The following is a 23,806-nucleotide window of genomic DNA, read 5'->3' as shown; positions in this document are numbered from 1 at the left end:
TTGCAACGTTAATAAATGTTCTTATGTTGGTAAACATAGAAGGCTGCGTTAAGCTGTAACCAGTTTCATGTGTGACAGGTGCCTTGCATACTGCTTACATCGGCGATTGCTAAAGCTTCGCTTCGATAAGAAGAATTAGAAAAATAAAGTAAACTTTCAATGTCTTCTGTGATAAGGTGTTATTGATTTTATCAAGAATCTCAAAGATGGGATTGAATTTTATATTGTCGGGCAGATAGACACATTTGCTAAGAAAGAATGAGTGTTACTCACGGATTTCTTTGGCTAAAGTTCCATATGGAACAGGTACCTGGGGAGTTTGGATAAGAGAGAATGTCCAACTAACAGTGAGTCTGTCGGTGATTAATTCAAAGTAACGGGACTAATTGTCTATTTTTGAAAGGATGTTTTTTATTACAAATCCTCGAGATAGTTGAATTGATCGAAATTAAATTTCCGCACAGCCCATTACTATTGTAAAACAAAGCCGCAGTACCAAAGGCAATCTATCGTTTTTAACATTATTTTCATAGTCCACAACTGTATGTATAACGAATTATAGGGCTCTGAACAAATCTTACGGCATTTCTGAAGTGTAAATTTTGTTTTGGCGATGAGAATATTTCTTCCAGATTTTATTCGGATTCACCCATCATCCAGAACGGTAAAAAGCTGAAGTATTAACAAACATTATAATTGGATAACTCAACTGTTTCTAGCCAATTCTTTGTTCCCTTAGAACATAGAGATACATTGCTTGATTTAATTTTCCAACTGCTTTGTTGCTATAGTCGCATGCCCAAATAAAATGTGTAGAAAATTCAAATTTTTTAGCCACCGCGATGTTGGTTTTGTTAATAGTTTGACAACTTGCTTATTTACAAAATGTTAGCAAAGAAAGGAGAATGAAATGTGTTTATAAAACTTGATATATTTTTCAATTGTCTCGACGAAAAAAACCCGTTGCTTCTGTGTAGATAGCCAATAGTCCCTTCAATTATTTTCAGGACGAGGACTGTGAATTTTCCGCGAGAGTATTTTTTTATGAACTTATTTAGAGTTCGTATTTGCCACTGACTTCAATTTTCAGAAAAATTCTTTCCTCTCCCAGTGTGATCCTGTGACGAGCTTTTTCACCAAGTTACGCAGACAGTTTATTCGTTCGATTGGCACCCTTTCGCATCACATTACCCTGTCCATGTTCGAGGAATATTTGATACTTTCATTCCATCTAATATCACAAGCTTTTAATTTTACATTTGTTTGCACAGCACTTGGTCTTAGCTCGTTTGCTCTGGTAAATTTTTCTCCTCATCTATTATTAACACCTTGAAATTGAATATGGAAAGACAGATTTACCTCTCATGTGTGAAAATGCAATTGTGAAGCTGAGAACTTTGGCAATATTGCTCTTGATTTACATCCAATTGATATGATTCCACTCTAAGACCCTCACCAATAGGTCTTTTAGACCAGTTCTGTTATTTTGTTTATCACACCTTTGCTGACCTTACTCCAACTGGCCTCTGAGGGATTCTTTTACAATTTCCAGCAAGTGGACAGGGGAAGGATAGAAGGCTACCAGAAATTCTGATGATTAACGTGAATCTTCGTCACTGAATTCTTCATAAAAATATTCTATAAGAATCAGTTGTCATCTCTTTCGCCGGGATAAAGAAATATCCAATCCGTCTTTGAAGTATTTTTATTATGACCTACTAGATACAGAAGTGCCAGTCACAATCACATGGTGATGATGTGCGATAAACCCGAAACTTGAGTCCTAACAAACAAGTTTGTGAGGGAGAAATAACACCTACTGCGAGAATTACGCTGAACAGTCTACTAGTAATTATTAGAAGTTTAAGCATTGGCAACAAAATCCCACAAGGTTTGAGACATGGTCTGTGAACATGGTGCCTGATCAGTACTAAATCATTTTTTATTTGGACTTGAACCTCTTTGCTCCACTTCTCTTCGCTTTCCGGCCAAGTACTTCATCTCGCATGGCGGGCATGATTCCCTTATTGAAGGCGAAGCTCAAAAGCTCATCGACATCTTTAATGTTGGGATATTCACGCAGCGCCCACTTGAGGTAAACCAGGAATTCATTCCAGTCGATGTACCCGTCATTATCCATGTTGATAGCTTGTAAGGCCTGTCGTGTGTCAGTGCACTTGAAGCAGCCAAAGTAGGGAGACATGAAGCCGTTGTAGAAGGAGTTGAAGTTAAGTTGGTCGTCATTCAGTTTAGCTTCTTCTATATCCCACTCGTTCCATATACCACGAACCTCTTCAATGAGATGTTGGGCGTGCACACTCTTCACTTCGGCTCTTTCGATGACTTCTGACATCTTGGTCGTGCGTTTTCCTCCTGAACGATAAAACAACATAGCGATGCCAGCTGCACTCATGTATTCTTCCTTCTTGTTGCAATCCAGGTCTGTAATCATTTGTTTCTTCATTGCAGTAGCCATATCCTTTGTAAACTGCGGATCTTCATCAAACAAATCTTTCAGCCTTTCCAGTATCATATCCTCGGAGGCAAGCGTACTGATCCTCACCGGTGCGTCTTCTCCAAAGAACTCAGCAAGGTCAAAGTCGGTTTCTCCAACGGTTCCACCAGCTATGCTTCCAAAGTCAAATGCTAAGTCCAGTGCCCTGTCGCCATAGATCACTTGCTTGGGATGGGGTGGAAGGCCAGTGGTGATCTCAGTCACATTAGATGCAGCATCCCTTAGCTTGTTGCAATTGTAGCGTTTCAGGACCTTTCCGTTTCCCATTCGGACGAGGTTCATCAGTGTGATTGTAGAACATGCGTGGCCAAGAGCAGCTCCTTCCTCGCAGAGGCTTGCCCAGATACCGTTGGCTCCGTTGACAAGGCATTCAAGCTGCACCATTTCTCCAAGAGCCCACTTCTTGTGAACATGAGCCAAGAGGTGTCCAGAAGTCCACTCATGGGAATCCATGATCTTACGTACACCTTATTGATGTGACAAACACTCAGGTTAGTATGTAAAGGTTAACTTACATCGCCATATCCTCGTGATGATGCATAAGAAAGAACTGGTACGCAGACCTTAACTTTTGCCGCTAAAAAAAATCTTCATAGAATGTTTTTATTTCAAACCTACTATGCTCTTTAGATAATTTAAGAAATATATCATTACCAAGGACAATGAATAAGATAGAAAACAAAAAGAAACAACAACAACAACTCGAGCAACCATAGGAATGATTAATTGGAAACATTTTGTGGTGAATTGTCTTACTAAAAGTTTGTTTGATGCATAGTTGGTTTTACTGTCACCGTCGGATCTGAAAGAAATAAATCACCTACAGGAGTATCAATTACTTAGCTTCCAGGCTTACCAGCGGTCCAAGTTCCAACCTCCTCGGGCAAAAACTTGCCTGTTGACTCCTCAAACATGATTCCAAAAGGACGTTCAGCTACAGGCCTGGACGCAAGGTAGTCCACAACAGTAAACAACCGCTCCATTTCATAGACCATGGCGTCCGGAAAGTCCCGCAGATTTACAAGGATCTTGGCATCTGGGGACAGACATTCTCGGCTCCATTTGAATCTTTCGGTCAGCAGCTGGCACATGTCCTTCGTGGTAAACTTTTCCCAATCGATGCTCTCTGTGGCCAGATCTATCTCAATGATAGGATTGATCAATCCTTGGGTTTTCATCTTCGATAGACCCACTGGAATAGTTTTGGTGTCAGGAACACCTTGAGAGACCGGGTGGATCATGACCTCACTGAATGCAAATAGGTTGCTGAGGTCTTCTTTGCCTTCCTTACAATCACTGACGATCTGTTCGACCCATAAGTCGTCAACACGTGGCATATGGAAATAGGCCGCCACAATTTTGTACTGGAATCCACACTTTCTGACCTTATCGTAAATCTTGCGTTTGTTTTCTAGTGTGTGCCCACGGAGCTGACCCACAGTGCTCTCACGAAGTGAATTGTCCAGCACAATGAGATCCAGGTCTTTCAGTCTGGCTCGTTTCTTTTTCTCTTGTGCAATGTTATCATTAACTTCCTTTATGAGCTCTTCAAATGGCATGTTACGGCAGATCTAAATCTTATTAAAGAAAAAGATAACAAATATGATATATATAGACAGGTATAAACGAACGATATAAAATCCCGACGTTTCGGCGACTTCATGACGCCATTATCAAGGGTACAAATGAAAATAAAATTAAAAAATGCGAGTTCAAGAGTTACAACTAATTTGCATAGGGGAGGTAGCTACACAAATACTTTAGCACGGATAGAATCCGTTTGCACGTTCAAACTCGGTGTTACTTGTTTGATGTAAAGCATCTCGTTGACAAGACAATCGAATTTGTTCAAAGTTCTCAAGAAGTGCATGAACAAATTCGATTGTCTTGTCAACGAGATGCTTTACATCAAACAATTAACACCGAGTTTGAACGTGCAAACGGATTCTATCCGTGCTAAAGTATTTGTGTAGCTACCTCCCCTATGCAAATTAGTTGTAACTCTTGAACTCGCATTTGATAATTTTATTTTCATTTGTACCCTTGATAATGGCGTCATGAAGTCGCCGAAACGTCGGGATTTTATATCGTTCGTTTTTACCTGTCTATGTATTACTAAATCTTTGTTAATAATATGATATATACTCGTGATTAATCACTCAGCTTTTTGGCAGTCTTTGAATATTCTTCTAGACACAATGATAGCTGACCGGTATGAAGGTGCGCGAGGACGTTTAGTGAACTACGAAGAGGCGAATCCTTTGCCTAATTGGTGAAAACATACATCGAACTGCATAACAAGAATTTCATGTTTAAGCTTGTTTAAACTGTTGCGACTGGCAGGTGTAAGACCTGAACTCATATTGGATTATTTTGTTGACGTCGATCACATCTTTACCTTTGCTGTATTTTATGATAATGCTAGTTGATTAATCGTGAACGTTTTTTAGATGTTTATTCCTAAATTTGACTATGCATTCATTGGACTATGTGCCATAAAAGTGTGCAGTCAGTCAACCACATTACCTCTTCCGTTCCACTTCAACCAAAGCTGTATTTTAAGAGTCAAACTATTTGCAGGCCAGCCCTAGCGACGCAGCGGCCTATTCTTTACAATGATAGCGAGAAAAAGCCAAAACTTGTCGGATGTACTATCGGAGACAGGCGCAGTTGATTGCGTTTTTATATCCGGGATTCTTCTGATGACATCACGTAAAATGCACGTGGAAATCTAGTGATTTCAAGCACTAGCTGATCTCTGCTAGATCAAGGACACGATAAACGAGATCAGTTTTTAATATAGATGTATTTAATTGCTTGTGGAAGTATTGATCAAGTTCATGAAGGGTTTAGTGACGCCTCTCGAGGAAGACGAGAGATTTTTTGTGTTTGGCTGCTCTATTATTTAAGCTAATTTTTGCCGATTCGCGAATGGAGATGCCAAGGTATCGATCAAGTCCTCCTTCATGAAGATAATTTTTTTCTTTGTGCATTCAGCAACAGTGAAGTGTTAGGCAAAAATGCTTCCATCCGGAGTTAACTGCTGACTGCAGCTTGCAGGTCTCGGGAGAAAAGAGAGGAAGGTGTGAAGTCAACTTGCTTTATGTCGAAAGCGACTTCGGTACTACAGGCAAATCATTCACAGTATTCTTCGCTCGTTGAGGTGTAAACTTTGATCGTTGAGTCAAATTCTCTGCCCATTAAGGTAAACAATTCGACCATCGAGTTACATTTCCCGTCGAGGCGAAAGAGAAGTTTGCAATCAGAGATTCAAAATGTGGATCACTCGTTAAAGCTAACCATTCAACAAACTGTGGAACGCTCGTTGAAGCTTACCATTCAACCGCAAACTCAAATGACTGTTTGGGCTTTGAGACAAATTCTGAGTCGATTTCATCCGTTGAGAGCATCCATTCGACCGTCGGGTCCAATTGTTTATAAGCCTTCGAGTCAAAAGAAAACTTCTCGAGCACAACATTAAGTTGTCGTTTGCTGTTGTTGTTTCACAAAACACTTTAAAACTAAACTAGTTGGAAAAATCGTAATTTTCTCTTAAAAAATCACACCAACCCCTATTATACCGTTTATTTAAAATCGTATTATCAGTATTTTCTTCAAGCTCTTACGCCAGAACCCACTTTCTCATTGAAACTGCTAGTTTAATAGTTAATTCTGCCTCGTCATCATACACACTACGAAGTCACGTGAGAAAGCACCAGCCGCTCAAGTGGTCAGTGCACTTCCCGCCTTTGCTCGAGTCGGTCAACTCAAAACGACTAGAAGAAATATCTGGAAAGGCGCTGTGTAAGAACAGTTAAATTGAGAAATTTTCTCAATTTAGCCGTGAGGTACATTAGAAGGTGTCTACGTACCAGACTGGAAGCAAAAAGTCGTCAATAGAGCTGAAAATGACAGAATCTCAACTTGCTGAGAATGGCGCTACGCCAAGCAACGGCGAGTCGGCCATCGTCCCGGCCATTAGTTGCATGAGCGAGCTGCTAGTTTCTTCCATCACCTCACTGAAGTTTACCATGACTTAATCCCTCGGTCAGATGAAGGACACCATTGACCACCTCGCAATCGAGGAAGGTTCCTTTGAGGAAACTGCTGAAACTGAAGAACAGCTAGAAATAGCCGCCTACATGGACCTACGATCCACACAGCAGTCGGACAAAAACCAGCAATCTGGGTCCGCAGAGTCAAATAGTGGGGCGAAAAAGCCTACAAGTTCTCAAACAATTGAGCAGAGCATTAACACTCTAATAAATCAGAGCTCTGAATCTCAGCGTGATGTTCCTGATGGGGAAATTGACCAACTGTCAGACATTGTGAACGATCTCAAACTTGATCAAAAGAAGGCTCCTCCTATAAACGAGCAGATCGCCAAAATTGTCCATGGCTTAATGAGAGAAAAGCTTACGGACGAAGTTTTGACAGCGAGACAGTATCGCTATAATACGCCAGAAAACTGTGAATATCTCACCAGCACGAAGGTCAACCATCTCATTTGGGATAAACTTAAACCAGACACGAGGTCTGCTGATATCAAGTTGCAACGAATACAATCCAACCTTGTCAAAGGGCTCACTCCTGTAGTTTCTATGGCTGAGAAACTTGTGTAGGCACGGGATAAAATTCTCAAAGATGCCTTGGATGACCCTGAATTAATAAGAGCGGCCACTGATGCCATTGCTCTGATAGGTGCCGCTAATTTCGAGTTAAACATGCGGCGCCGGGAGAACATCAAGCCCGAGCTAAACGAAGACTACATGCATTTGTGCTCCAGCTCGGTCCCATTCACAGACTTCTTGTTTGCCAATGATGCCGATTTGTCTAAACAACTGAAAGATCTCGCGGAAGCGACCAAGTTCAGCGAAAAGCTTAACCCCAAAGTGGAAGGCTACAGAAGCAATGGATACAGAGGTTACAAACACACAAAGTCCAAAGGATTTGGCTACAAGTACTCCTCGAGTGGTCCAGGCACTCAGATCAATAAACAATTAAACTGGAAAAGGCCCGACTCCCTTACAAACAAAAGGACGAGGGGAGGAGGCCAAAGAAATAGGGCCAGAAAACCCCTTAAATGAGGTAAGCTATATCACAAGTTATTTTCGTGCTGGTAGACTGCAACAATTTGTCTCAGCATGGAGAGATATAACTGACGACCCAGAGGTCTTAGATTGGGTTGAGCACTGTCATTTAGAGGTCGTAGATGATGTATCCCCGGTACAGGAACCGGGTTATAAGGTCATTAAAGTCAATGACACCGAATCTGCTCTTATAGATTCTGAAATTGTTAAACTCCTTAATAAAGGTGTAATTGTGGAGTCTCCTCACTCTCAGGGAGAATTTGTATCATCCATTTTCCTTAGACTCAAAAAGAATGGAGTGGACTACAGGATGATCCTAAATTTAAAGGAGTTAAACCAGTTTATTGTTTACCGGCACTTCAAAATGGACTCACTTAAGACAGTGACAGATCTAATGACCCAAGGATGTTTTATGGCATCTGTTGATATAAGAGATACATATTATACAGTGTCAATTGCCATAGAACATCAAAAATACTTGAAATTCATGTGGCGGGACGAATTGTATCGATATACCTGTCTCCCAAATGGGTTGGCATCTGCCCCTAGAATCTTTAATAAACTGTTAAAAGCAATGTTTAATGTGCTCAGGAAAAAAGGTTATTTGTCTTTCTCGTACATAGATGATTGCTACCTTCAAGGAGCCTCACGGGGAATGTAACAGTTATGAAAATGTACCAGAAACTGTTATGTTGCTCAGGAAACTTTCCTATTCATGAGGAAAAATCAGTGCTTGTACCACCCCAGGTCTTGACATGCCAGGGATTTGTACTTAACTCAATCACAATGACTGTGCAGCTTACTGACAGCCGAAAGGAGAAACTGAAAAATACCTGTCTCAACCTAGTTAACAAAGAGAACTCCACAGTCCAACAAGTGGCAGAGGTCATTGGGCTGCTAGTGTCAAGTTTTCCAGGTATAGAGCTTGGCCCTTTACACTATCGCAGTCTTGAACGAGATTAATCTAATGCCTCGAGGGAAAACAAAGGCAACTTTGGGTCTTCATTGACCCTCTCCCTCAGTTCTAGAGCAGAACTTAATTGGTGGATAACTAATGTGGACACCTCATACAAACTTATTTCCCATGGTGAACCAGAACTCCTCATTCAAACTGATGCCTCTACCCATGGCTAGGGAGGTGTGAGGGGAGACCAGACAACAGAGGAGAGGTGAAACCAACAGGAAGCACCCCATCCCATTAACTATCTAGAATTATTGGCTGTACTCTTAACATTAAAAAATACATGTGGAGAAAGTGCTTATTTGCACATTCGGGTTCAATGTCATAATACCACCGCAGTTTGTTATATCAACAATATGGGTGGCTCAAAGTCCCACGACTGTAACTCAGTCACAAAACACATCTGGGATTATTGGGTTCAACATAACATCTGGTTAAGTGCCTCACATCTGCCAGGATGTGAAAACGCTGAGGCAGATAGAGAATCTAGGCACTTTAATGACCATACTGAATGGAAATTAGAGTAAAAAATATACCAGTCAATAGCCAAGCGACTTGGTCAGCCAAGCATTGATTTGTTTGCATCTCGCTTAAAAAAACAATGTACAGTTTATGCCTCCTGGAGGCCTGATCCAGATGCACTGTTTTGTTGATGCATTCTCTGCCAACTGGAATACTTTCTTCTTTTATGCTTTCCCTCCATTGAGCCTGATTGGGAAATGCCTGGAAAAAATTCAAGCAAACAAAGCAGAGGGAATACTGGTGGTGTCCTTCTGGACATGACAAAGCTGGTATCCCAAACTGGTGCGACTACTAGTGGCTCTTCCACTGATCATCACACCCAGGGCAACATTCCTAACACTACCAGGGTGCCAGAAACTTCACCCACTGAGGAAAATGTTGAATCTGTTAGCATGTCATTTATGCAGAGACTCTACAAAAGAGGGGCTTTTCTGAAAGAGCAACCAACATTGTCTTGCAATCCTGGCGCCAGTCATCTCAGAAACAGTATGATGCCCACATCAGGAAATGGCTTCTCTTCTGCACTAAAAGGCAAGCAGATCCTACATGCCATACTATAGATTTGGCTGTGGAATTTTTGACAACCCTTTACGATGAAGGATTGAGCTACAGCAGTATAAATTCTGCTACTTTAGACAGCCCTGCCTCAGCTCACCATACCTTTGGTGGGCACCCTGATGTCAAGAGGTTCATGAAGGGCGTCTTCCAAAGTAGGCCCCCTCTTCCTAGTTATAGCAAAACTTGGAGTGAACTTGGTACTCCAGTACATTGGCACTATGGGCAACTCCCAAGAACTCTCTCTTAAGGATGTGATGAGATGTAAGTTGCTTTAGCCACAACCCAGAGAGGGCAGTCATTGCACCCTTTAGACACTCTGAACATGGTACGAGAGGAGACTGCTTATACGTTTCTGCTTGATAGTAATTTAAAACAAAGCAAACCTGGCAGATGCAACCTCTGAATTAGTTGTTAAGTTATATGCGTATCCACATGACCGCAACCTTTGTGTAGTCAATGCTTGTTCAGTATACCTTGATAAGACTAAGTTATTACGTGGCAGTGAATCTCATTTGCTCATAACTCATCAGAAACCACATAAGAGAGCCAGCAGAGACACACTAAGACGCTGGATCCAGCAAATGATGTTGAAGGCTGGCATAAGTATTAATGTTTACAAGCCTCATAGTACCCGCTCAGCTGCAACCTCCAAGGCTAAGGTCAACAATGCCTCCCTTGCTGAGATAATGCAAACTGCTGGGTGGAGTTTAGCAGCCACCTTCGCTCGGTTTTATGATAGGAAGATTGAACAAGGTTCCTTGTTTACTAACAGTGTACTCAGCCTGAGTGAAATTGTTATTAAAGAGCTTCATCTGATTATAGCGTGTGCTATCAGTTGCTTTGAAATCTCACGTGACTTCGTAGTACGTATGATGACGAGGCAGAATCAAAAATTAAACGAGACTTACCTTAAGTCGATGTTTGATTGGGATTCTGTCGAGGCATCAGTAGCACAAGAAGTCACGCTCATACCCTGTAGAGGTATTTATACCCACCCACACTTCTTATGCTACTACTCAACTGATTAGCACACTCAAGGCTTTAAAGACTGACCACTTGAGCGGCTGGTGCTTTCTCACGTGACTTCTTGTGCTACTGAGGACTCGGCAGAATCCCAATCAAACATCGACTTAAGGTAAGTCTCGTTTAATTTTTGATTACAATTCAACATAATTTCTTATTGTTTTTCATAATAACTTTTAGCTATAGGCTGTTTAGGTACACAAAGGGGCGGAAAGTTGCGCAATTTTTTCTCACAGGAAAAAATAATTTATTTTGTTCGGCTCCCTGCTCAGTCACCCCTAAGGCACTAATTTATAGACGATTTAATTTCTTTTTTAAATTCTACAGAAAAGCTGAATGGGTATTCTTTCGTGATAAAATCCTAAGTGACTAAACAAAGAGAAATCTGTCAAAGGAACTCTCGAATAAGTAAGACCTTATCTAAAACAAGAGTTATTTTACTATATATTGCTTCTTGCTCCTAGACAAAAGGGTAAAGATATCAAGGTTTCCAAAAGCATCAAACCACACGGGATCCGTTGGAACTGATGGAGGGAGGGTGGGGGGTAGGTTTTGGTTTATTCAATAATAATCTGTGCTGAATTGATAAAATATTGATAATCCTGAAGGATTTTTTTTATACATCTTTTAACTCCCAAGATTGACTTTACCACAGGAAATATCACTCTACTCAAACACATCATTCCTTTTCACCGGAACGTGATCCGTCTCATATGTCGCATGACCCCATATGCCCCAGCTGGAAACTGGAATTATTAAATATGATAAAAAGGGGGGACAAACTAAAATAGATTCGCAGTCACTCCATCTCCAGAATGAAATTTCACGAAGATATCTAAAACAAAACTCCAGAACAGTAGACTTGGTTTCATTTCATTAATTGCAATCAACAGGAAAACTCCAATATCGACGAAGGAGCAAATGTCAATCACTCTGTAGTGCAGGACAAAGAAGTGAGCTTATCAAACAAATATTTGGATGACACCCCACACGATCATAGTTTGCAAAAAACGAAGTAGCATAAGAAATCTTATCTTTTGAATGTTGACGTTCTCAGCGGAGATATTTTAGCTTGTACCTTCCTTTTTACTATCAAGACTGTGATTCGTGAACCGATTCAGTCTGACATGGTGTGAACCTTGTAATGATGTATGTGCAAAAATTTCAGCTTGCTCATTGACCGAGAAAACTTCAATTAATCCCAAGCAGTGCATAAAGTTGAAATTCGGAGTGCAAATATTTGAAGTTGACTGCAGAAAGTTGAAATTAACTTGATTGACAGAGAGTCACGAGAGTGAGGAGAAGGTTGAAATAAAGTTTCAACGTTTTAATACACGAGAGTTTGAGAGAGAATGCCGAAAACAAAGACAGCAAACAAAGGAAAAACAATCGCTAAAAGTCTAGCAGTCTTTGTCTTCATAAAACGGCCACGAATGTATGATCTGGATTCCCTGAATAAAATTCTCGAGGAGTTTCACGCGTCAGTTCATTTTGTTCGTAAGAAAGCGAGGAAAGTTAATGTTGTCGAGAGATGCCAAGAGATTATAAACTGATAAACTCTTGCCGATACCGGAGAAAGATTATAAACCCTCGATTATACGTGACAGAGCGTTTAAAAGCTTGAAGCAAGTTCTTGAGGGAAAAGCCCAACTACTCCGACAACAAGGCAAAGGCAAGGAGCCGACATGATTACTTAGCCATGACACGAAATAAAAACAGCCAAAGAGGAAAACAGAGTCACGCTTTTGCTTGTATGTTATCAACTAGTTATGACATGATTTTGACTCGCTATTTAGGATAAATCATTCCTTGTATTTTTTTTTAAATACCTCAAATTTCACTCGTCCTACGGGTTCGTGCAATTTGGTTAGCCTTTGAAAAATGTATCCCAAATTGCATTCGAAATCGTGAGCTTACCTACAAACAACAGCTTTTGAATCTCTTTTACGGTGTGCAATTCGCGTTATGAAACAGTTGACAATTAGTAATTATCAAAAGCAAAACCCCAACGACACAGACTCATGATGTCTTTAGAAACTAGCCCCCTATACACACAATTAAGACCGAGCCATGCCACCTAGCAGGATCGAATACTGATATTTCAGATATTTGTCGACGAGTACTGTACTGTAAATAAACGCTTTCAACTGTAGAGGTTCAAGTTTCCTTTTAATTTCTCTTGGCGAAGTTCTTCTATGGTAGGAATATGTTTCGAAATACTTATGATAATGAAAATACTAAGTAGGAAAAGAACGAAGTCTAGCTCATTTCTTTTCAACCAAACTTCTGTCTCCTGATGACAATTACAGTCAAAATTCAAATTCCTCCGCCGGTCTGAAACTCGAGATAAACTCTAATTAGAATACATGCGTAGTTTGGGTCCCAATATAGAATCTTAGCTCTAGCGTTATATTCCATTTTCTGTGACGATTAAATTGTCTGAAATCTGCAATTAATTTTTGCTTGCAGCGAAGATGGATTGCTTCGTCATGTATCGATCGGGATTGTCGGGTTAACAAAAATTTACTGAAACTCATCTCTACGAGCAGTGTCTATTTCTTTGTTCGAGCCTGAACGTTTACAGGCGTTCTTTAGCTAACTAGAGGCAGGATTTGCTTTAAGAAAACAATAGCGAAAGTATAAAAAATTAAAAACAAGATGAAGAGATTGCAAGCTATCATAAAGAGCCCTCCATAACTGAATTCCCCGTATCCCTGCTAATTAGCCTCGTTGAAGCCCGTAAATCAGCCGAATATGATCGAATGTAGTACTGATAATTCGAAACGGAGAAAGCTCCGACTGTTAAGGGGGGACGGGGAAAGGTGTTACTCTACCAAGATGTTCAGAAAGTAGGACAAAAAGCTAAGAGAATTTAAAGGCGTCATTCTTACCGGACTGTTCCCTTCACGTCAACCAGTTGGATCAGAAGCAAATGATACATTGACAGGAAACGTTCCTCAAGTAGCTTACCTAAAAGGGGCGTACTTGACTATCTGAAAAAAGAATCGAAATTGAATGCCTGTCAAAAAAGCATGCAGGCGTGGGAAGCAAAGTCAACAGGCAACAGACACTTTGGTAGATATCACGCCAGCGTGATGTGATCTCCCTCACAAATGAAACTTAAAGTTCAGCACTCTTGGCGGCTCGATTAACAGGCGTCTGTCGATGCTGTTAAGGCACCAGTATTCAGTTGCTCTGTTTTCTAATAAATAGCCTAACAGTTCACTTTTCTACTTAAGTATCTCTCAGCTGTTTAACCCCTGACTGTGACCAGCATGTCATTTCTCCTTACGATGTCTCCCCTTGATTCAACTATCAAGGTCACCGAAAATAAAGCAAATAATTACCAACTAAAGAAGCTCTTGATTGTTAAACAGTAAATAAAAAAGTATCGAGAATATTTTTGCTAAAGTGCGTTCGCGTTCGCACCATTTGGAAAATGGAGGGGTCAGCATTTTGGTCACAAGTAGATTCGATTTAGAGAGCTATGGCGCTGAACATAACTTATTCAATTCACTTTTTAGGCGTTAGATCAAGTTTCACGTGTAGTGTCAAGTGAGTTTTTACCTAAACAAACCGCGAAAAACTCGAAAAGTTCCAGGTTCAAAATGTCTTAGAAGAATAAAAGCGACTTTAAAGCCATGAATATGGCACAACTTAAAAAAATATTTGCAGGAATGTGGAGTCTCAGTAAGCGGATATTTGAATACTTCGCTGGCAGAATCGCCTCCTCCGTCGAAAGAATGGTTTTGCCAGTGGATCCAAACTTCGAAAAGGATCAAACCAATGATGCGGACAATTTAATATTTCATGCTATGCTAATTCCGAATCCATTTTCCCTGAAGACCGCAAACAACTTCAACCCGTCGCCGCCGTTTGGGTTGTGCCACATTTATTCTTTTGAATGGACATTATGAACCTGGAACTTTTGGAGTTTTTCTAACTTTTCGGGACCTTGAGCAATGGAAAAATTATATAGTAAAGGGAACGTAAAATAGCGACTCGTAGTTCGTACACGTGTAGTAATTTCTTAAGGCCGGATGTCCGAACTTTCGTGGTTGAATGATGGCAGATACCTCTGTTGCAGGAGAATTATGTTAATGACTGCTCACACGGCCACAGAAATTAACACTACTAGCAATATTTAAGAGGCATGGATATCTTAAAATTGTAACATTGTTGCATTTTTGACTGTGGATTTGCCTCCTGTAGTCCCAGTAGCAGACAGGTTGATATTACACCACCATGTCGTCATCTCCTTCACATATGAAACAGAAAGTTCAAGGCCCTCAATTACCACACAAATTTCGATGGAGGGTGGTAGTTTCTAGTTTTTCTGTTCTCTGATAAGAAACCTTATAATTAACATTTTGCTTTAGAAAAATTTGATATGAGGTAATCACGTGTCTATAACAATGGTTTGAAAAAGGAAGAGTAGGTCAGCATTTTGATCTCTGATTCCCTGCCACTTGAACGACTCATAATTCTGTTCTCCATTTTCAACAGTCACAAGATCACTGCTGTCGATAATTACGATGAATACCGCTTACAAAGTTTCTTTTATTTAATGAGTCAACCTTCCGTTACATCGTTTTCATAAATCACAAATCATTTGCTGCATGAGAATTCTGATATCTACCGCTTACATGGTCGACGATAGTTAAATCGCTAAATAACTTCTGATACCATTGTAACCAAAGGCCCCATTACTTTCGTTGCGAGCGAATTATGCTAACTACTGATTACGTGGGTACATAAAGTACAAAAGTACATGGCTTAACGGTTCAAAGTTCAGTCCGCAATAATGATGCCAAACAACACGCTCGATTTGATAAGGAAAACAAGAGCTAGTGATTGACATCCATAAGATATACCCTTGGCAGTTGATTTGAAACCAAAATACAATTTGAAAATGCTACTGAAGGAGAGCATGAAACAATTGCTGGTCGTTTTTATTGTTTCCCAGGATTATCATATTTCTTCGAAACAGTGTCAGGAACTTATTTGAAGTTCATGTTTGTTCCTGCTTAGCATTTTAAAAACTTCATTCTATCTAATATCGCCAGCTTTTCATTTTCATTATTTTGCTAACTAGCTCTTGATCTTAGCTGGTTTGCTCTTGCACCTTTTGTTTCCCGTCTCAATAAAAAGCTCGAAATTGAAGATGGGAGGACAGATTTTCTTTTCGCACTGGTAAACAATGTTTTCTTGCAAGTGAAGAAATGATCCTCAGAGCAAAAATCGCCACTCGTTTTGCAAAGACAACACACGGTGGCCCACAACTGTCACGACAAAAGAAATAACCTCGCGGCAAAAGAAATAACGTAGCGGCAAAAGAAATAACCTCGCGGCAAAAGAAAAAACCTCATGGCAAAAAGAAAAAGACACGCGGCAAAAGAAAAACCCCATGTCAAAAGAAATAACTTCGCGGCAAAAGAAATAACCTCACGGCAAAAGAGGCAAACTCCAGTGCATTCACAACTAGATGTTATTCGAACAGTAACATGCATTTCTCACAGGAAAAAAGCTAAAGATCACGAAGCGCTGAGATTCCACGTCAATATGAACAGCCGAGGTATACCTAACTGACCGCGTAACATTCGCATTACCTTATTTCATGCAGAACCGCCTCTGATTGGCTAATAACAATCAACTCACGTCAGCATTCACTCATGGAGACAATCTTGAGTACTTCCCTTCAAATGTTTTGCATTAAGGACTATGATGAAGTAAGAGTAATGGGTATATATCATTCCTTTTTTTTTTTAAAAAAAGAGGAATTTGAAGATAAGTCAACCAACGCAGTGACGATATTTCATCAGAAAACTGGGAATTCATAAATAAGAAACTAAGGTTAATTTACGTGTAACGTTGCCGAAAAGGAATCCAAATCAAGCCTTCTCGCTAAATTAGATTCTAGTTTTATGCCTATACCACAATACCTGAGCCAACGTTTACCGCCGCAGGTGGAAAATCAATATGGCAAAAGTTTGAATCCCGTCGCGCCTAAATCTTTTTCAGGCCTCTTTTTCTACAATTTCTTGAATTTCTGTTCCTCCTACGAGCATTATTTCGTTAACTACTTATTATAAACTGGTCAAAACATGATTTATTTCATCTTCTTGTGATCAATTTCTTCCTTTTAATTGGTGTATTAATGAAGGTAAACTTCATTTTGTCAAAATGGAATTGAGAAGCCGTACAACTTAAACTAGCTGAGCAAGTATGGAAATATCATCCTTTGATTTAATTATAACCTATCAATATAGCACTCAACCGTAAGACCGTCACCAAAACTTGTTTTGACTGTTGAATAATTTTTATTGTAATTAACCAAGATGGCAAATATTTACTGTTAGGATTACTTGCGTTACCGGAGTAAATAACTTATCGAGCGATGTACCGCTGACTGTAATAGACGCGTGATCATGAGGAGAAAATACAGAAACTTTAGTTCTGACAGCAAGTTTGTTAAGGAAAAATAAAATTTGCCACTTGAGTTACTGACTGATCAGTTGTACCAGAGTTCATTTGCCGAAAAGTTTAGTTAAACATTGGCATAGCATAGGGTCGACTATTACTTGTTTAAAAAAAATCACCATCAAACAGGCTGTAATTCAAAAAAGCACTAATAAAGCATCGGCATGTAAAATCAGCCAAAAAAATCACCAATTTTAAGATCATGGTCTCTGAACGAGGCGCTTGATGTTACATTGTTTTGCGTTTGGACGTTCACTTTTTTCCTTGGCCTGCATCCCCATTCAGGCCGAGTATTGGGATGGAAAGGGGATAAGAAAGCGTTTTGGACCAGTTGCTAGAAAATGAGAGTGGAGAATCGAAGAAAGAAGTCTAGTAATGCCATTGCGAAATCGTCACCATCAACCGCGTGGTCTTGAAATTCGAATTTGTTCGCCTCAGGCTGTCCTTTTCTGTTTGATTTCTTGTGCAGCTTTTCAAATTTTATTTCAAATTGATTTACAGGACTCCAATAAACAGTAAGTTAAGCCGAGAATATGTTTTGTAGCGATAAATGCGAAGCGATTCGAAATGTAATCGATATGTCGTTGGGTCGGCTGTTACTATGGAATTGCAATAAATAGGGAGCCAATACCGATGCTTGACTGCAGAACTTGAAGTCCCATCTCTTATGAATTTAACTCTTTAGGCCAACATGCCCCCAGGGTCAAATATAGGAGGGGTTTACAAATGTGAGTTTATTCAGCATGGCCATTTTGTCATTAGATGAGTTTGGTTTTACTCTGATTTTGCACTCGTGTTATTTCATTTCACTTTCATTCCCAGCCGTGTCATGATTGCATGGCTGTGGGATACAAGCGCATTTACAAGTGTTGTGGACGTGGAAGGGTACGTTAATGCTAAAATCTTTACTGCCATAATGAAGGACAATGTTGTTTGTTCGGTCACGAACGCGGAGGAAACCAAACACATCCGAGTCCAGTTTAAATAGCCCATTTCCAAATTAGCTTTGGTCTCTTTATCAAAGCTATTCCTGGTGTTCATTCTTTCAGGTGTTCAATAGTTTTCATTCAGATGCAAATTAAACTCAGTTTTATACGAATGGTTGAGCACCAGGCCTCGTTTTGCAATTGATAAAGAGTCTAAAAGAAATTCGGAAATAGCCTAAATGCTTCTGATTGGTTTAGAATGAGGCTAGTTCATAGACTTATCAGCTTAATTACATTGGGCAATCAGATAGATAGATAGCTTTATTAGGAAGTAAAATCATTGCAGCCCCTGGGCCGGCTTACTTTACGATAGGAATAAATTATCTCTTACTCTGAGATAACTACAATGAAAGCCGCAAAGTGTAATCTACAATAAAATACAATAAGAGAAGTATCAAAAACCAAAATACAAATAATTAAGATAACTACTAATAATTAAAACTGTTCGCCATGATAAATGTGTTTTTGAACCTATTTGTCTTACAAATCAGTAGCTTGAGGTATCTCTGGCTGCGGGTGCGATACGTGGACTCGTTGCGTGGAGGCAGCAGATCATGGAGCTTGTGGTTTTCGTCCCTTACAATCTGATCAAATAAAGCATCACATAAGATCTCCCTCCTCTCGTACAGTGACGCAATGTCAAGAGCTACTAGAGCCTCATCGTAAGATGAGTCAGGTTGAATCATCCGCAACGCGCGTTTTTGCAACCTTTCCATTTCATTAGACAGATATTGCGGCAAAGAATGATGAAGAACTGGGCACGCATATTCTAATACAGGGCGTATACATGTTGTATAGAAAAGTAGCATATCCTCAGATGGAACTTTAGCGCGCTTTAGCTGTTTTAGGAAGTACAGACGCTTCGCAGCCTTTTTGCCTATAGATTCTACATGTGCGTTCCACCTGAGGCTGTCCGAGACTATCACCCCTAACAACCTTGCGGATGATACAATTTCGATTTGCTTGTCATTGATAGTAATATGATCAAACAGACTACCTGATCTGAGAATGATATTCTCAGTTCTTTACATTTAGACTCATTGAATTGGAAACCATCAACTTCTGACTGTCTTACAAGTTCATTTACACGTAATTGCATATAGCTAGACTCATCCTTCAATCCTGATTCGACAAGAGTGGTGTCATCAACGTATTTCCAAATAATTGTGTCTGCTACAGAAAGATTATTTATCATGATAAGGAACAGCCAGGAGCCCAATTTCGTCCCCTGTGGCACCCCTGCAGGAACAGCTTCCCACTCCGAGAAGCAATCGCGGCTCAGTAATATCCTTTGCTTACGGTTCGTTAAAAAGTCCATGATCCAGCACAAAATCGACCTTGGAATATCGTAGGAGGAAAGCTTCCGCGCCAGAACATGATGGTCAATCAGATCAAATGCCTTCCGGAAGTCAAAGAGTACAACTCTCGTAGTCGATCCATTTCCATTCGTTGACTTCGCCCAAGAGTGAATCATACTAATTAATGCATGCGTGGCGCTGGATTTAGGCACCGTTCCAAATTGCTGTGCGTCGATCTTTGAGAGGAGAGCGGGCTTAACATAAGTGTCGACAACGTACTCCTCCGCTATCTTTGACAAGATTGGAGTCAGGGAGATGGGTCGAAGGTGTTTGTTTATGTCCTGCACAGGTCTTTGCTTGGGCACCGGCACGACATCCGCTTCTTTCCATGAATGAGGGAGACGACCTTCGCGATAAGATAAATTGAGAGTATCTGCTATCGGCGCAGCCAGTAAATCTGCATTTTCTTTTAACACCCACCCTGGGATGCCATCAGGACCATGCGCTTTGCTTCTGTTCAGTTTCGTCAATTTCTTATAAAACGACTCGTTTGATACAACAAGCGCAGGTTGTTGGGTTGCACGGTTAGAGGGTATTATGACAAAATCAGCAGGGAGCGGAGAGAAACACTGCATAGGCGAGAGAAAGGCCTTATTGATGGTGTTTGCAAGAGAGATGTCATCTGAGGGCCCATACAGGTGTTGCAGGGACTTCGTGACGTAAGATCTCTCCGTGAAAGCCGGAGCAGAACCGCTAAGCTTTTTGATTTCATCCCACCACGCGGACGGCCTACACTCCTTCAAGTGCTCCCCCTTCTCTTGAAAGTACTTAGCCCGACACGCTTTTCGTTCGCGATTCACGCGATTCCTTAGCTCCCGAAACTGTTGACTGTCCCCACGGGAAAGGGCGCGCTGGCGTGCTTGAATAAGATCTTTAAGTGTAGATGTGATTCAAGGGGGCTCAGTAGAGTGCACCCTCCGGGATTGAATAGGAAGAATATGATAAAGTCCTGTTTTTATGATCTGTTCCAGGAGCGAGACCTTTTCGGCGCACGTTTTCAAGGCGCAAGTCAAGGTGTTCACATCCACAGCATCCAAATAGGTGCCCATTGCTTGGCGCTTACTGGGGCGCAAATCTCTGGTCTTAATAGTGATAGTGGGTTGCTTTACATGTGCTCTCTCTTTCGGTTGGAGCTCAACTGAGGCATGGTCAGATAAACCGAAAGGCGGGCGTTCGATGGGATCCTGATAATATTCAGAAATATTAGTAAGGACTAAATCAAGTGTCCTTTTGCCTCGCGTTGGAAAATGGACTATTTGCTTTAGCTGGAAATTATTACGGAGGCCTGTGATTTGCAATCTATTAAAATACCCAGCAATCAGAATACCACAGTTGGGATAGCACGATTCAATGGTTGATAAGCACTTGATTAAATATTCCATTATTGCTGGGTCACTGGCGCTTGGCGGATGATAAAGCGTCCCAACAACAATAAAATTACAACCCCTTGGGAGACGGAACGGCCCAAGTTTTACCCAAAGCATTTCGAAAGATGGCTCTTGTAACTCAGCCAGAACAGTGAAATTGACCGTATCCTTGATGTACATACAAACACCGCCGTGTTCAGATTCGACTCTGTCCCTGCGAATAATATTAAACCCCTCTAAAGCAATCACGTTGTCATGAATAGAACTCCGAAGCCAGGATTCTGAGATGCAAATACAATCCAAATTTGCATTCTGAACAACATGGCGTAATTCATCGGTCTTAGGGGCCAAGGACATAACATTTGAGACCAAAAAAGATGGAACATAGGTCGACGAAAAACCTCCTTTTGGGCTTGCGGGGGATATGGTGACTGATATCAAGTTCGCAACACGGTTAGGATCCCGTGGTTGAGCAACGCTGATTAGATGGTAACGATCGTTTCCTCTATCTTTGACGAGACGTCCTGCTCTTTTACCGCGGTATCGTGGCCAGAAGGTCTTAGACAGTCCATTAGGAAGTCTTACTAAGCGGCTATGAGCCAATTGTTTGATTGGCAAGGGAAAGAATGCAAGCTAAGTTAACTACAGAGAGATAAGAGTGCAGCCAAGTGCGGCGCATTTACATATTTATATTCATATTTACAGAACAAAAGAAATTATCACATGGAGCCAATGAGGAGTCAAAGTAGAAACAACCAAACTGACCAGATCGCGGGAAAGTGCAATCATGATTGGCGAAAGTTTTCCATACGATTGGTTGAGAGAGTGGCATGAGTTTTCTGGACCAATCAGAGATAAAAGTACAGCAGAGCCATTGTAATCCTGGATTACTTTCGACACTTAATTGGAAACTTCTCTTTCTCTTTTACCTTCTGTCGTTCTCACAATGTTCTCTGTGATTACCTTATTAAAGTGTGGTCCATCACGACCTTTTTTGACCAGCAAGTAAATATACGTTCGAAGAGACTTGTAGACGAACACACCACCAAGTGGCCTGCTAAGAGCATTCTTATGCAGGTAGATGGGTCTTTCATCAAATAATTTGTAACCAGGTCGCATCATCAATAAGTCTAATCTCCCATCTTTGGGTAAACAAGTAGTAACCCGCCTTAGCAAAATGAATCGGAAATACATTCAAAGGAAAGATTCTTGCTGCCGTCCATTCTGCGTGGTTTGTACAGCTCTTTCTCTTTTGCGTCCCAATATTCGCGCCCCACTAATTCAATATGAACATGTCTTTGTCTTCAGCGTCAACAATTGCAAGCAGTACCCGTGTCTGAGGTTGCCTACCAGTAGAAGGAGTAATCAAGTCGCTTCTGGGTCTATGGTCACGATTACAAAATGTATGCTTCAGACTACCTCTAGAAGTGCTGCTGCGGCTGCAGTATTTTATAGAGCTGCCTTCCAAATGAGCAACATGTAACAGCGAATTAAGCCTTTCCCGATTAGGCCACTAAAGCTGGCACTTTATGCTCCTAGAAATTCCCTTTACGCCAAAAAAATGCTTAAATTATGCTCGATTGTCAAAATAATGCCACTTTGGCTTCAGAAAATGCTTTGTTTAATTTCAAGCAAAACGTTGAAACTCGAAGTCCTTAGCGCATGTTGTACTGCGACATGACGCTGGCTTGGAGTTAGTCAACAAGAGCATAATTCTGTTGCTCATTGATGGACGCCTTCAGTATTGAAAATACTATTTCTGCCGTAGCATACGATGGTTGGACAAGGAGAAATTGCTTCACTGCGGAAGCCCAACGAGGAAGTTGCTCCTCGTGCCCACACTACCATTCCACTTTTTTCTCTTCAGCCGGAACAACAACATCTTCAGCGGCAGCCAAATAAGAAGAAGGCTCGGCTTTGAGACCGTCGATGGTAGTATCACTATCCAGGAAAGGAAATGCTCCCAGAGACTCTACCTTATAGTGTTCTGAAATATTATTATGACCCCCCTCCATTTGCGTTCCATTGAACACCATGCACTACCCCCTAAAAATCCTCCACACCCTCCCCCCCGTGAGAAATGATGTCTGTTCTCTTACAATCATACCCAAGGTAACTTCATATCTTTAATAATTTTAAAATATAACTCCTATAGTTTTAAAAGTAAATTATTTGATACATGATTTGTTTTACAACTAATTTACATCGCTCTACATGAAATTGACGTCCAACGTTATAGTAATTGTATACTAAGCCTGAATCGCACCCCAGGTAAAAACTTAATAGTATATAATCAAAACCAAGTTGCAAAGTCGTGTTTGCTGCCATTCTTTGGGATGTGACACAATGCTCCCTCCCCAAAACAAGCTTCTACCAAGGGGCGTGATGCGTGACATCCCAAAGACTGGCTGGGACCTGGGAAGGAGACTCGAGATTATGTTCCTTGGAATATTAGACAAAAACGGAAAACATTTACAATTAGACAAGCAAAAAATTTAATATTAACTCATAGAGTTTTTCATAGTAGAGATGAAACACATATGCTCTCCATTGCTATTGACGTAGATTTCTGAATTCTTGAGTTCGTACAACTGCTGTTTTTGTCTTCTTTTTGTTAAACAAAGACAGCTTATTACTCGCCCTTTAGATGCTAGGCATATGTCTGGTGCAAATCCATAACCTCTTTGATTTGTCAGGTTACCGTTATTAGTAACTTATACAGCTTTACTTTGGAAGTTTGTTGTAAATAAGTAGAATTCAAGGCTACATCCATCTCAGGCAATATACGCAATCGTTAAAGGTGCGAAGTAATCTTGTCCTTGAACCGAGCGGAAGTCACGCGCAGGCAAATTCTTTCCCCACACCGCTCAGAGCTCTTTTGCTACACTACATCTCGCCCAACCCGTCCGTGCATTTCATGTATCTCCCTTTAAATTAAAATTAGGT

General features: G+C 40.7%; 3 protein-coding genes and 2 pseudogenes across 3 annotated transcripts in view; 3 read left to right on the top strand and 2 right to left on the bottom strand.

Moving 5' to 3' along the window:
* The window catches only part of LOC148729892 (uncharacterized), a 116,661-nt gene that overhangs the window by 57,585 nt on the left and 35,270 nt on the right, over positions 1-23,806 (top strand). The gene's annotated exons all lie outside the window — the stretch shown is intronic.
* Positions 1,688-13,661, bottom strand: LOC111332930 (uncharacterized). The gene is made up of 3 exons (XM_022938417.2): positions 13,561-13,661; positions 3,372-4,092; positions 1,688-2,982 (listed from the first exon to the last, which is right to left on the bottom strand). Exons 2-3 carry the CDS (start codon positions 4,072-4,074, stop codon positions 1,943-1,945), a joined length of 1,743 nt encoding a protein of 580 aa, XP_022794152.2. The 5' UTR covers positions 4,075-4,092; positions 13,561-13,661; the 3' UTR covers positions 1,688-1,942.
* On the top strand, positions 6,200-7,580 carry LOC148729895 (uncharacterized; annotated as a pseudogene).
* Positions 9,286-10,674, top strand: LOC148729894 (uncharacterized; annotated as a pseudogene).
* LOC111321455 (uncharacterized) lies at positions 18,440-22,896 on the bottom strand. Its single transcript, XM_088761737.1, is given in 4 exon segments — positions 18,440-18,502; positions 19,133-21,141; positions 21,790-22,028; positions 22,706-22,896. Coding segments are annotated over 4 exon segments (2,502 nt in total).

Source organism: Stylophora pistillata, chromosome 5 (assembly GCF_964205215.1).
Source record: "Stylophora pistillata chromosome 5, jaStyPist1.2, whole genome shotgun sequence".
NCBI classification, from domain to species: domain Eukaryota; kingdom Metazoa; phylum Cnidaria; class Anthozoa; order Scleractinia; family Pocilloporidae; genus Stylophora; species Stylophora pistillata.
Note: the sequence above shows the minus strand (reverse complement) of the source record. Positions and strands in the feature narration are given on the sequence as shown.